Below are 14381 nucleotides of genomic sequence, written 5' to 3' on the forward strand. Positions count from 1 at the left end.
AAGTTACGAGAAAAATTCATTTTAAAATTAATAAAGTAATCATCTTCTGCTATAGGGAGCATTCTTGTTGTATTTTTGGAATGTTGGAGAGGTGACACTCTAGAGTAAGTTCTGGAATTCATTCTCTCATGCCTTACATGTCCAAAGTTTGTCAGTTCAGCACACTTAAGTCACTTAAGTTACCCACCTGAAACACTTAAGTCATTAATTCTAAATCCTTTTAGAATTAATGACACCAGTGTGCTCACACCTGAAGAAGGCTCCAGGGCCCAAACGTTGTGTTTTCTTCTCTTTTCAGCATGGAATAAACCTATTACTTGTTCCTTTGCAGCCTACGCATGCTGACGCAGCTACCCACCTGAATTATTTCTAAATGCTCGCTACCCTTTAAGCAAAAGTTTTTTTTTTGTCCAAAATGACTTTGCACTTAATTACTATATATTTTGTCAGGTTCTAGCTCTTGTTGAGTTTTATGTGGTTGTTTGGGTTATCTTTGTCACTTGCTTCCTAGAGATTGACTACCGAAATCAAATACTGTATTTGAAAAATCTTTTATGTCACAAAGACTGTATACATTTTCCTATATAAACACATGCAAACACATGTCTGTACTTAAGTATGAGTGACTACAATGTTCCACTGGAGTGACTTATCCTATCCAAAGTAATGGGAATGGCCCAGTGTGTATTTAGTCCTATGACTCCTGAGGACACTAAAGTGGTAGTAGATAAGAAGTTATCTTTATAGGACATATACATGAACACATTGGGATTCCTGCTGTTTTTTGAATGAAGACAAAAAACTGCTTGTGTTACAGAATTAAAACAAAATGCTCTTTTAAATTAACTCTTAAACTAGAAATCTGAAAGATGAACATTAGTAATGCCATTTTTTGCTGTTTTCTTGTGAGGAAAGGTCTTAACACCAGTTGATTGTTGGTACACACTGCTCTGGTGTATTGAATTTATAAGCAGGTCTAGTGCAAGAGTTAATTCACACACCATCAAGGGCTTATAGTTCCAGGATCTCAGCCCCTTTGAGTGCATGTGGGATGTTCTGGAGTTTCACATTAGATGCAGCTCGCCCGTAGACATACCTCATGTAGAGTTGTTGTCAGAGTGAACCACATTTTCACGGAGATCTGAGAATATCTAACAGAATCAATGTAATTGCAGTTGACTGTGCACAGACCTGCCATTAGAGGCTTTCACTGATACTTTTGTAAAGCAGTGTGTATATATAGTATATACATATGTGTGTGTTTAAAATTTAATTTTCTCGATTTGTATTCAGCACGTTTTGCAATATACCCAAGCATAATAATGTAGAAATGTAAAAAAGTTACAAACAAATGATGTCCATTTGGCCCCTCGAGCTTTGTTTGGTACAGTACTAGTTAGGTGATCTGGGGATCTGCCAAGAGATAAATTGGGGGGGTTGAGGGCTTGTCCTTTTCGTCTGTAGTAGAAAAGACAGTGTGGTGAGCCAAGATGCAAAGAAAATGGTGGTTCTAAATTGGGTGGCTATATAAAAATGGAAATTGCAAAAAAATATGCTAAAACACCTTTCAAGGGAAAATTATCTCCAAGCACTTTCAGGTTCTAGTCCCAACCCTCTTTCAGCTGTGCAGAGCTATCACAAATCAACCACGTAATGCTAAAAGCACTACAAAACATTCCGTTAATTATTCAGCTGTTTCACATAATGTTTACTCTTTTAGCTGAAATTGAATTAAGTCATTTAATCACTGTTCTTCACTGCCACTTGAGCAGTCTTTACAGTTATATACCACTTTTATCCCAGGTATTGTGGACCTTCTTATCCCAATAAATGCTACTGTTTACCATCTTTCCATTTTCTCAGAGTCATCTCTTCGTGTTCTCTCTGGTCTAATGAAACTTGACAAGGAACTGAAAATGGCTTCAAACTCGATCAAATTTAAAAAAGGCATTTTGTGTCACTGTTTTGAACAAAATGCAATACAAAACAAACAGCAACCACTTTAAACTGCATGATTACAGTGCATAGTTAAAGCATTCTGTCATGCTGCTTAATTATGGCAGCAATAAAACACAATCCCCTGTGTACCTTGGTCAGCTACAGAGTGCAATTGGAGAGATGTCATGTTTATTAAAGCATCAGTTCTTGTCTTCTTATTCAGCAAAGACAGGGTGGAACACCCCTAGTAAAAATTATAAGACAAAATCTGTAGTTCAGTTCCTGCCTCAAGATACATGAATCCCAGGGATTAGAAGTAGAAATACATGAATAAAAATATCATTTTTTGTTAAATATGTCTTCAGACGTTGATGATCTGTTTGCCCTCCAGTGTGGAGATAATGCTCATTTCTCTTTTAAGGCAAGTATCAAACACATCTAACGTTTTATGAGAAAGAGGCAAGTTGAAGGTTAAAGGCTGAAAGCCTTTAAATATTAATGTTTATCATTTTTGTTTATATCTTCCACTGATACGGAAGGACTACTTTGTTTAATCTTGTAGCTTCAGCATTCCTTTTGTTCCAACTGTTTCTGGTTTACAAACTTTCAGTCTATGCATCTCACAACAGCTAAAATCAAATTGCCACCATTTACAAAAAGAAAAAAAAGGCACACTAATATATACAAAAAAATTATCATATTAACACAACAGCATTTTTTAAACTTTTGTATTTTTGTTTCACCCGAGAACAAAAATGTTCTTGTGGACCACTGGCATGAAAATAATGGACAGAAAAATCAAATGCACACTGACAAACAATGTGCTCGTCTTTTACGGAACAATAAATTTGGTCATCCAAATTGATTGATTTCAGACCATCAGACAAATATGTTTCTGTCAAAAGTATTTTTGTCATTAATAAATGGAATGTCAAAGCTGCAAGTCTTTTCTTTTCTCTTTGTGTATAGGACCAATTCTAAAAGCTTGCTGTTCCACTCCATTAGCTTTATCGTTGCTTTTTCTTGTTATATTAAATGTTTTTCTGTGGCTCTCAATGAAAGATCTTGAATCGGCTTATACTGTACTTAATGAAAATACAGAGCTGATAAAAATAAAAGTAAATAGATGGAAAGCTTTGCCAATGGAAAAAAATACATTTTGTTGGATACATTAGTACAAAGTATGATAAATACTAAATATAGCATGCATTTTAATAAATTGTCTACAATAATCCTACACAACCATGTGTGCAGATGCTATATTTTAAAATTGTACAAAAAAGGGAAATGCGTACCAAAATAAATTAAATTAAAATGTATCACATAAGTACTAAAGTTTCAAATGTAGCAATTAGACCTTGTTGTGATAAATATTTTACTTTTAGCCATGAGTCAATATAGCAGATATATCACCTTGCAATTCACAACTGGCAACCCACAAACACACTGAAACCAAGCAGGAGCAAACCTGGCCAGTACCTGGATGGGAGACCTCCTGGGAAAAAAAAGGTCATTGCTAGAAGAGGTGTTAGTGGGACCAGTTGGGAGGGCTCAGCATGCAGTCTGTGTGGGTCCTAATGCCCCAGGACAGTGATGAGGACAGAACTTTAAAAGTGTGAGAAATAATAATAATACATGGAACCTGGACAGCAAAATGTGGTGTGTGGAAGAGGGGTTTGTGGGGGACTATGGTATCAACTCAGAGTTCCACCAGTTCAAAACTCAAAACGAGAAGTCAAATGAAGTGCATTCAGACCATAGATTATTTTCAGAGAACTGGATCACTTACTACATACTACAATCCTTTCTGTAGACAGTGGTTACTGTTACTATGACACCTATGCCAAAAGGTCCTTATTGACCCTCTTCTTGTCATTTCAGTCTGTCACTCCAAGAAAAGATGACTTGCAGCACTACTTGTTTAAAAAACACATACTAACTTTGATTTAATTTCTGAATGCACCTTGACATTACTGGTAAAAATAAATATGCTGGTGCCTGAGAAGAATGAAGAAACAAGAAGATGAAAGGATAAGGTAGAGTACTACCACCTTATATGGGGCACTGTTAATAGCCAATTCAGTAGTCCACAATGAAATTTATAAATAGAGACATAGGCCACAAGATTAAAGAGTGTGCTTTAAAAACAGAAGATGAAAGTTTCCTTTTCCTAATTTTATTGTTTCATTTTTTTGTAGTTTGTTACTTTATATGAATAATGTGGACAGAGGTAAGTATTCATGCTTTGATCTCTTTGAATATTGAAAGTAGTATCAACAAAATCACCATGCTTTTGGTGAACTAGTAAAACTTTCCATGATTATATGCCTGATTATATGCCTAGACAATGAATAGGATAGATTAAGAGTCTTCACTAATGCATAAGGAAGCATGAAATGAACTCAAATGATTGTTTCAAAATCCTATATTGTTGATTACACCAGGATTGTTTTTTAATGCTTCATATTTAGTTTCCAAAACTACTTTATTTTTCTAATAAAAATTGAACAAAAGTCACTGAAATAAAGGTTAGGAGAGGTTTTCGAGGTTCCCAAACTACAGTCCTCTGGTGGGGTTACAAATATGAATTAAAGGTTGTTTTTCTGCTGTTTACTTTTATTTTTATTAGAGTCAAATTCTAAACTCTCACTTCTGCCATCTCACATTTGCATATTGTATTAAGAGCATTTAAACACTGTATGAGAATGATCACCAACAAAAAGGTCTGATCTTATCACAAAACCTGACATCTTTACTTACTTTTTAAAAGTTTTAGAGAAAATCGGTTACATTAGATTTCTCTCTTTCAACCACATTTGAACACCTGTATGCATTTTCTCTTTAGTGTGTCCTTAAGCCAAAATCTAGTGGCTTAAACTAACAAACAACTCAGCTGCTCTGCTGCAATACAATACAACTGAATATTATTTGCTGAAATATTCAGTAGTGTGTCTCTCACATTTGCCTTGAAGTATTAATACCTTCAGTAATAGCATCTTAGTTTAAATTCATAGCCTGTGAAATGTATTTTCACATTTAAAGACCTGGTAAAATATTTTGGAGTACTTAAGATTTAAACTACAAACTACAGTATATCATTATTAAGAAATTAAATTTTTGTGATTAAGATCTGTTGAGTCTTGAAACTGTTGTAATTTCCCATTACAAAATATGGCATATACTGTAAATGTCTTGGTGTAAGTTCTGGGCTCAAATAACTGGCTATAAGCTCTTAACATAGTAAAAGTCATACTGTAAATTTGTGCAATTGATCTGAATAGATTATATAAATGTCTAAAAAGTATTAATAAGTCCTGTTTTATAGAAGTCTGCTTCAACACAGTGTCATAAACTGAAGTAAAAATGAAGAAGTATTGAAATACCATACAAACCCTTTAAAAGAAACTGAGAAGAGGTTTGAGGAGTCTACTTGATTTTTCTGCATATCACATGTGGCATTCAACTTTTGATTAATTAAATGTCCTTCACAGCTACAGAGACATTTTAACAATTCTACAATTCAAAATTTAATGACCTAAAGAGAAAACTTTAAACATTAGAATCAGCATTTTCTTTTATCCCGGTGTACTAATTTACAGCACTTAACAGTATGTCCAAGATAAAAGTTGAGAAAAGATGCAATTAATGTTATGTATTGTCTGTAGTAAAATATTACAGCATTCTGGAGCACTTTGCGTCAGACTGGAGCCACAGTAAAACATTAAATCACCTGGGCAGATTTAAAGGCTTTTTTATTGATTTCGCACACATTAGCTGTAGGTCTACACTTAATGGAGTCTTTGTTTTGTGTTCCATATCTGTTGGTCCAGCTGTGCTGCTTAGCCAAAAAAAAACACACACTCATTTCTCAGCCAGCACAGCTTCAAAACAGAGACACTTTGCCGCCTTATGTTTTACACCTCATGGAGAGGACAGTGCTTTCACTGACCTGTGAAAGTACATTTCTCTCATCACCTAGCCTTATTGTCAATGATCAAGAGCCTTAGTGTATATATTTTAAAAAACAGCTGCAGTAAATGGAATTAATTTGAGTTTTTACAAAAATCCATAAAAGTAAATATGTTTGATGTTTTGTGGATAATAGTAAATCTTTAGAAAACCATTAGAATGGGAACGTATGTGAGCTGTGTGTACAAAAATGGGCAGATCTCTAATTGCCTACTACCCTGTTTGTTGTTCTTTGTATACCTTTTTTTCCTTTTATGTTAGCTTCCATCTGAGACACCAGACATGAAAGAAACAATGCTTTTTAGTTCTTCCCCAATTAAGCAATTCGATGGCCCAGAATTAACTAAATTGGCCAGTCTATTCTCTCTGTCAATGTTGTGTGAGTTTATGGACTGCAGAAAAACTCTCATCTATTCAGTAACTGATTTTGGAAATGAACTTTTTTTGTAGTGAACAAAGGGAAGAAAAAAGATATTTAATACTTGTGCAGGGAGTTTGAAACAAAAGATTGCCAAGTTGCCAAAATCACTCTTATCATAGAAATATCAGCCTAATGAATGTTCCATTGGGAAATGAACAAGACTATGAGATTCTTGGAGAAAATTAGGAGTGGTTAACCTTCCATGTTGTAAGTTTAGACCTGTCTGTTTGTTATGCTTCCTTGTTATTGCAGTCTTTTACTTGTATGGTGTGATATCAGCTCAGAAATTACAATACATTTCTGTGCTGTAATTACCATTTCGAACTGAGATGTTACCAACCTAAATGTTTCATGCTATAGATGTTACAAGATATGTGTTTGATTCATTTTCTATGTTGGAATTTTGTTTTCAGGGAAAGAAAAGACAAAAAATAAAAGCTTGAAATTATGAAAAAAATTATATTTACTCCCTTCCTTACCTCTGAAATTCATTACCATCTCCAGATGGTAATCCTCCTATCTCTCACTCCCACAAACGTATCATCCAAGTCCAGGTGGTTTTGTTTGTTACTACAGTAATTATTAATAACTAATTATATGATTAGTTAAATATAGAAAAGTAATGACTGCTGTCATCATTCAAAACCTTTGCTATGGCATACCTTAATTAATTAAAGTGCACAGAGTTACTTAACTAGCCATTCAATTACCTGAGAGGCCTCTGTCTGTCTGCATTAAGAGTTTCATGATTTCAAAATAAATACTATTATCTCCATAAAGCCCTTCAGTTAGGTAGTGAATTTCAAGCAGAGATTCAACCATGAAGACCAAGGAGGTTTCAAAGATAAAGCTGTATAAATCACAGACCAGGAGAAAGGGATAGAAAACAAACCCATCATCCAAGTCCAGGTGGACGTGAAATATAACATCAAGAAAGGAAGGGACCATTCTTTACAAAGAAAGGAAAGTGAAGGCTGTAGAGAAGTACTCTATAATACAGCAAATGTTCAGAAATCTTCCATGTCAGTGTAACAGGGCTGCTGTCATTGCGAGAGATGTTTTGTTATCTATACAACCATATAAAAGTGACCTGATTTATTATTTATTATGGTTGCATGTAGGTTATTAGAAGATAGAGACATACTCCACATACACATTAATAATGTTCAAGCACCGAAGACACATAATGGAGGATATTAAAATTGCTACTGTCTACAATAAAAGTTAGAAGTTCCCTCATAACTCAGCAGCCCAACAGGCCTCAGTTAGTAAAAATAAGTAAAAGTTTACTTAACTACCTATTGAATGGAGCAGATAAAGTCTGTAAAGCTGATTCAGTACACTAAAACATATAAGCTTATATATCATGGTTTAATTAATTCATTGGAAGTTTCAATTCCTAAAGAAGCAGAGCTTGGTGTCTTGAAACGTGTAGTTATCATCAAAAGCCACTAGAGGGAATAATAGTTTTCTTTTGGGAAAAAAATGCGCAATTAAAATAAGTAAATTGCTGTTCAGACTGAAAAATATATTAAAAAATCACAAAATAAAGATTGTTTTTAAGGCAGGACATATAAAATTATTGTACATTTAATACTATTATTACTATTTATTCCATTTATATTGCATTCAGTAGTTTTACACCATTTGTATTTGACATTTACATTTAAATATTATTTTGGTATATATGTTGTTGATGTAAGGAAACAGGATCATTACAATGTACAGATACAAAGAACCTCAGGCACTACAGTGAAGTGTTCATTCTATTGCTCTTATACGAAGGTTTCTTTTTGAGGCCTAAAGGGCAAAACCTGTGCTCACGAGACATGGGTCACTGTCAGATATTTACAGATTTGTCAACCTTATTTCCACAGAAACACAATGGTCCATACTCACTGCATGTTGATACGAGGCTGAAGTAATGACTCTTTGTCTAAAGTCATTAGGTGAAAGGAAGATCTTTTTCACCAATCATACATTTCACTATTTAATTTATATCAAAACCTTCAAATCTCTGAGGCAAAACTGGTCATTATAAGACTACAACAGTGCAAATTAATAATGTGCTTGAAAAATCAATACAGATATAGAAAAATAAATCCCTAAGTAAGCACAAAATCGATTTTGTTGTATTTGGCATGAAAAGGCAAGTGTTATTATTTTATCAGTTATTTCTTGGTGAAGGTTCAATTATATCATTGACATTACAAATTGCTATGGACAGAATTGACTCTCGCATTCAACACTTGCCATCAGTGGATGTCTGGAGGCTCAGTTTCAGGATTTATTTCAGCCTGGAAAATGGACCTTCAGCTCTCAGTCTACTTTCATATTTAAAGACAATCTTTGTATAATTCTATTATTTTTATAAATTAACACAAACATTACTATTAGAAAGTCGTGAATATTTTAAAAATACATTGATAATTTATGTATATATCATATTTTAATAATACATGAATATGTTCAGGTGGGTAGCTGCGTCACAATGTGTAGTCTGCAAAGGAACAAGGTTTATTCCATGCTGAAAAGAGAAGAAAGAAAGCACAACGTTTCGGCTGTGAAGCCTTCTTCAGGTGTCACAATACATACATGAATATGTATACTGTGCCTTGCAAAAGTATTCAGACTCTTACAAAGTTGTTGCAGTTTGCTGTTTTAAAGTTTGCAGTCCTGACACATTGAAATAGCAATTATTATTTGTTATATGCACAACCTACTCCACATATACAAAGCAACAAACACAAAGAGAGAAGGAAATATCTTATTAATATAAACGAAAACTGGAAAATTTAAGATTGTAATTCATTATATTAATAATTTCTTATTAGGTTACTGATTATTACAAATTAATACTCCCTGAAACTGAGACAAAAAAAACTATCTTTCAGCTGGAGAATGATACAAAGCACATGGTACAAGCTACACTAAAGTGACTTACAGTACAATGTGAATAAGAGTGCTATTGATTGACCCAATTAACATGCTCTCCTATTGAGAATCTGGGGAAAGACTTGAAAACTGCTATCCATATGCAACCCCTTGGAAACATGAGAGAGCCTGATGCACCTGGCCAGTGTGCAAAGTGGACACAGATTTACTTGACAACTGGCCACTGTAACTGCTGCCAAATAACAAGAGATAGAAATGGAAAAATTTGTAATGTCTCATAATGGGACATTATAGATAGGAAGGGTCTTTATTCTTCTGCAAGACACTGTAGAAGACCAGTTTTGGGATGGTCTGTAACACTGATCGATAGGGTAGTAACCTGCAGTTCTAAACTCCAAAAACTACAGCAAAAACATACTGAATGAATTTTATAAGCTTATTTTAATTAGCATACTCAATACATTGTTGACATTTACAGTACAGACAACATATGAACCATGCAATTGAATTTTGTTCTGATAAATTAAAAGATTAAAAAGCTTGATTTACCAAAATCATGTTGGGAAACACTTTCTCAGTTCAGACACATACGCCTAGAGAAAAAAAGGCACTGGAACACTGGTCTTTATAATATTTTATTGCACACAAATATTGTCAGATGCTTTAGAATCTTCTGAATTAAAAAAGTATGAAATCCCAAAATTTTGTATCACAATAATAAGTTATGACACAAAATAATAAGAATATATTGTTTTTAATGCTGAGTCCCAAAGGAGATGGGCTATATCTTTAAACAGTCATAAAGACTCATAATATCCTTCTTCTGATAATTCTTCAGTGAAATGATTGGATTGTTTCCCCCAGTTCCAAGAATGTGCCTGGTGAAAATCATAAAAAGGAAATAATTTTAAATTGATTTAAGATACAATGAACCATGATTTTATTGTGAAAATAATAAGCATTGTGTAAGGCCATCAGGATAATCAAGGAAGGATGCTTTCATCAGTTAAATTACTAAGTAATTTCTTCTAGTGCTTATTCTCTTTTGTCTTGTAACATTTTGCACAATGTTTGAAAGTAATATTTTCAGTCTTTGATTTTTTTTAGCGATTACCTTTTGTGGTCCTTTCCTATTTTTCTGTGAAACCTTTGTAGCTGAAAAAAAGAAGAAATAAAATAAGGTAGGTCAACTGACCCTGCTGGGGTTTTAAAGATGACTCGACCATGTGCAGTTTGTAATTAATATGCATTCTTTTTCTTCTGTTTTGCTTCTTTAGATTTTAGTAGTACTGCAGTGACACCCATGGAGTTCCTTTGCACGGGTGGAGGTGTGGTAAGAGAGGCAAGAGACAGTAACTGCAGCTCTCTAGTTTTATCTGCGAGAGGAGAGGCAATGAAGGGGAGAGAGAGTAAAGCTCAGTTTTTTTCCACTGCTCATCTTTGGGTGAGGTATTAGAGAGGGAAATGGAAAGAGGCCTCCTGTTTTTAGATGCAGAGAAAGGGGAAAAGAGTCTGATAAATAGAAGGTCGAAAGGTCAGGGTTCAGAGGCTCCCAGACTGGCCATTTCTGGAGGTGGAACACTACAATACAGGGAGAGGTGGTTCTAATTCTCATTTGATGCATCTTAATGTTTTTCAGTACATAGAGTATGTAAATATCTCTCAGAATGGTGCATCATGTCATATTTCCTTACTGAGGAGACCTTCATAGCAATTTTATGTACAGTATATATGTGTATTCAGAGAACCTGCATTCTTTGCTTTTTTCTGGGTCTATATTCTTTTATTCACACTTTTGTTTGTGTACTGTGTCTCTGTATATACAATATACAATTGGGTTCCAAAGTTCACCCATTTTTGTTTTGCAATGGAATGAGTAATGTAAGGTCAGCTTTAGCTGGGTGAAGTGTGGAAAGACTTATCTAGTCTATGATAAGCTATGATCATCTGGTATCATCTCTGTTGCTCTGGTTATATCTCCTGACTGTCACACTCTAGGCTCCCAAAAAGGCTCTCTTATCCAATCTTAGTGAAGGCAATCTGAGTGTGCAGATCCTATATTGGCCTTATCAGTGCCCATGGACTGGAAGAAAATCATCCTCAACCAAGAGGGATATCCAATGTTAATGATGATATACAGAGAGGGAGGAAACCTTGCCCTATAAAAATACAGTTGAACTATGATCAATATACAGTTGTACATGTGCTTTACATGAGGATTCATATAGTAGAGTCATCTGATTGGTCAACACATCAGGTCTTGTAACATGAACATGGTGCTAAATGATCTTTCGATACTTGCTTTCTGTGTTCATCATTTTGCAAATTTGTCAAAATATGCACAGGGTTGTTCCTAGTCAAAGCTACTTATTCTACTTTTTCTCATTTTTTTATTTATTCTTTTAATATGACAGAGCTCTTGGTTTCTTGTTTTTTTTTTCTTGACTATATCTTTCATCAATACAGGAAATTCACAAACACCCCTCAGATTCCTGAACAAAACTTTGTTTTCTATGTACTTTACTTGTGAGAGTGCCTTCCCATAAGCCAAAGTGTTCACCACATACTGTATTTAAAACAGCACTGTGGTATCACTGCCTTTACACGCTGTACACCATATAGGTCCTGGGGCACTGTGGAACTTGGTTTTCCAATGTAATACTGTATACTGGATTAGGAGCTATCCAGGTGTTCAGGCCAAATTTCCCCCCTCGGCCTTTACCGTGGCCTCCAGATTGTCCTCATGTATGATTGGCTTGCGCTTGGCCTGCGATGGACTGGTGCCAAGTCCAGGGTGTACTCTGCTTTGCGCTTCTTGATGGCCAGGTAGGCCCCGGCTTCCCGCGACACCGTATGGTATAGATCGGTTTGATAAGTGACATGACATGACATGATATTAATCTATAATGAATAATTTGTATTACTGTATATTCCCAATTTTCCATGTTTTTCTTCCATTGCTTCCATTACTAATATAAACTGTATACCATATATAATTTGCATCTTATAATTGTATATTATTTTTAGTAGTACTTACCTTTGGATTTTAGTATGCAGTCTGCAAATGAAATTCCCAAAAAGGTGGCCAGTAAAATTATGAGGAGACCATAGCGTCCAATAGACCACATATCAAAGATCATCTCTGTTGTGAAAAAAATCAAAACAGCAAATACTGATGATCATTTGTTTTTAACCTTTCAGCAATTTATACTTTAAACCTTATAAAACAATGATCAAACACTCCACACAGTCGTATTGTTGAAATACTTTCTTGAAATGCTTTCACAAAACAACTGGGTCCGTTTATGAATGTTACTATGTACCAAATATTCAAAATGGAAGAACATGGCCTCTTCTTGCAACTTGTAACTTTGGCTCTAATGTTCTCACTGTATTACCACAGATATACTTTCTCTATAGCAAAAAAACATATGCAGGTTTCATTTAATTTTCTTCTTAACTTCCCAATGAAAACTACAAACCTACAGTTTGACTTAAATGTACAATTTAAGAATAAAGACCATAAAGAGAAAAATATTTTTAAACATAGAACATACAGTGATGTTTTAGAAACAAATTTCATTTAAAATTTGTTAGAACAGCACACCTTTATCTTCATTAATTTTAAGCAGCCATTTATTTTAATATTGAACTCTAAACCATAAGAAAAAACGTATTATTATAAAAGAATTTCCAATTAAATACGTATTTGGGAATTTATTTACTTTTTAAAGGTTATAATCATGCTTATTCCCTGTCATTTTTTAAAAAAATCACAGGTTAGGTATTGCAAGGCAAAATTTATTTTTATTTTAATGTAAAAAAAATATATTGTAAGAAAAAAAAGAACAAAAAATCATCATCATATATATATATTACAAACTTTATCTAACTTCAACACTGTGGTTTATGTTTCTGTGGAGATCAGAAGTTCTGAATCTGAAGTACAGACAGGGTTGTAGCTCCATGCGTGCCTGAAAACATACAAGTCCAACCTTTCACAAGATCTCACCTTCTATATCTTTGAAGAAAGTGCTATTTGTCACAGTTTGATTAATGTCTGCAATTACATCTTGTGAGGTTTCTGAAAAGAAATGCACTTTTATCATTTGTGGCTCCTATTTTAGCTTGATCAGAAACATTAATGATTGATATTATAGGAATTCTACTATTAATAACACACAGTATAGAGAGGTGAATATTGAATGGGTTATGATTTTAATAATTTTAAAAACTACTTTTTTTAAATACTGATTTAACTTCTTAAATTTGGAAATAAATTGAAAAATACTCAGAACAAATAAAAAAAACTGCAACATTGATTTTAGTATTTAATGTCATAACCCTTTGAGAAACTGTATATGCAATAGCTTTAAGTAAATACATTATAAATGCTTCAGTTTTTTAACAATTCTTCTTAACCATTCCTCAATAACAGTATCTTTCTTACCTTTAAAATATCAGCTGTGTGCTCTGAAGAAAAATAATTCCTATTGCTAAATATTTCATTAAGACGAGTTTAAGAATGAATTAACAGTTTATGTCAGTTTACATTAAAAAAGGTAACCTTACCTTTTATGCTGATCAGCCACTGCAGTAATAGCAAGTCATAAACCACTTGTTTCTTCAACATGTTCAATAAATTTTTTTTTTCCTTTTAATAGCACCTTTTCTTTTTCAGAGTGTCAAGTAGGATTTTTCTCAAATGCTTTAAAATACAAGAAGAGTATGTAGACTTTACTTTCAGGTGTTACATTTCAATTAAGTTCTGCTTTCTAAAATGATTTACTATATATTATACCTTTGACTCCTTTTGAAAAGGAAGTAAAACAATAAATGGGAACTAATTCTTTCATCGTGCTTCTCCTGCTTGTTTCATTACCTGTGTTTAAGACAACAGTAAATCGATTTTAAAATATATATATTTTTATTAGCAAGACCTTGTTTGTAATAATTCTTCTTCTTCTATTAAGAATTCTCATATAATTATTTGTTGTATTTGAGGAATGGTGAGCTAAAACAAGAATAAAATCAGAAACCATTTGACATCTCAGCTATTTACTGTAGATGGTTGCAAAATGACAGTTTCTTGGAGTTTTCGTACAGTAGTATAACCATATGAATAAATTTCAGATGTGACTGAGAGAGAGAAAGGATG

At 33.7% G+C, this 14381-nt stretch overlaps 1 protein-coding gene across 2 annotated transcripts; it reads right to left on the reverse strand.

The window, feature by feature from the left end:
• Positions 1 to 10003: 10003 nt before the first annotated feature.
• LOC148835790 (uncharacterized) lies at positions 10004 to 13895 on the reverse strand. 2 transcript variants are annotated; one of them, XM_088912630.1, is made up of 5 exons: positions 13796 to 13895; positions 13236 to 13307; positions 12261 to 12365; positions 10338 to 10378; positions 10004 to 10101 (listed from the first exon to the last, which is right to left on the reverse strand). In XM_088912630.1, the coding sequence occupies exons 1-5, from the start codon at positions 13854 to 13856 to the stop codon at positions 10021 to 10023; spliced, it is 360 nt and encodes a 119-aa protein (XP_088768756.1). In that variant the 5' UTR covers positions 13857 to 13895; the 3' UTR covers positions 10004 to 10020. The 2 variants fall into 2 exon arrangements, with proteins under 2 accessions (XP_088768756.1, XP_088768757.1); XM_088912631.1 differs by lacking the exon at positions 13236 to 13307.
• Between the last annotated feature and the right edge of the window lie 486 nt (positions 13896 to 14381).

This window comes from Atractosteus spatula, chromosome 4 (assembly GCF_055471065.1).
Source record: "Atractosteus spatula isolate fAtrSpa1 chromosome 4, fAtrSpa1.hap1, whole genome shotgun sequence".
NCBI classification, from domain to species: Eukaryota; Metazoa; Chordata; class Actinopteri; order Semionotiformes; family Lepisosteidae; genus Atractosteus; species Atractosteus spatula.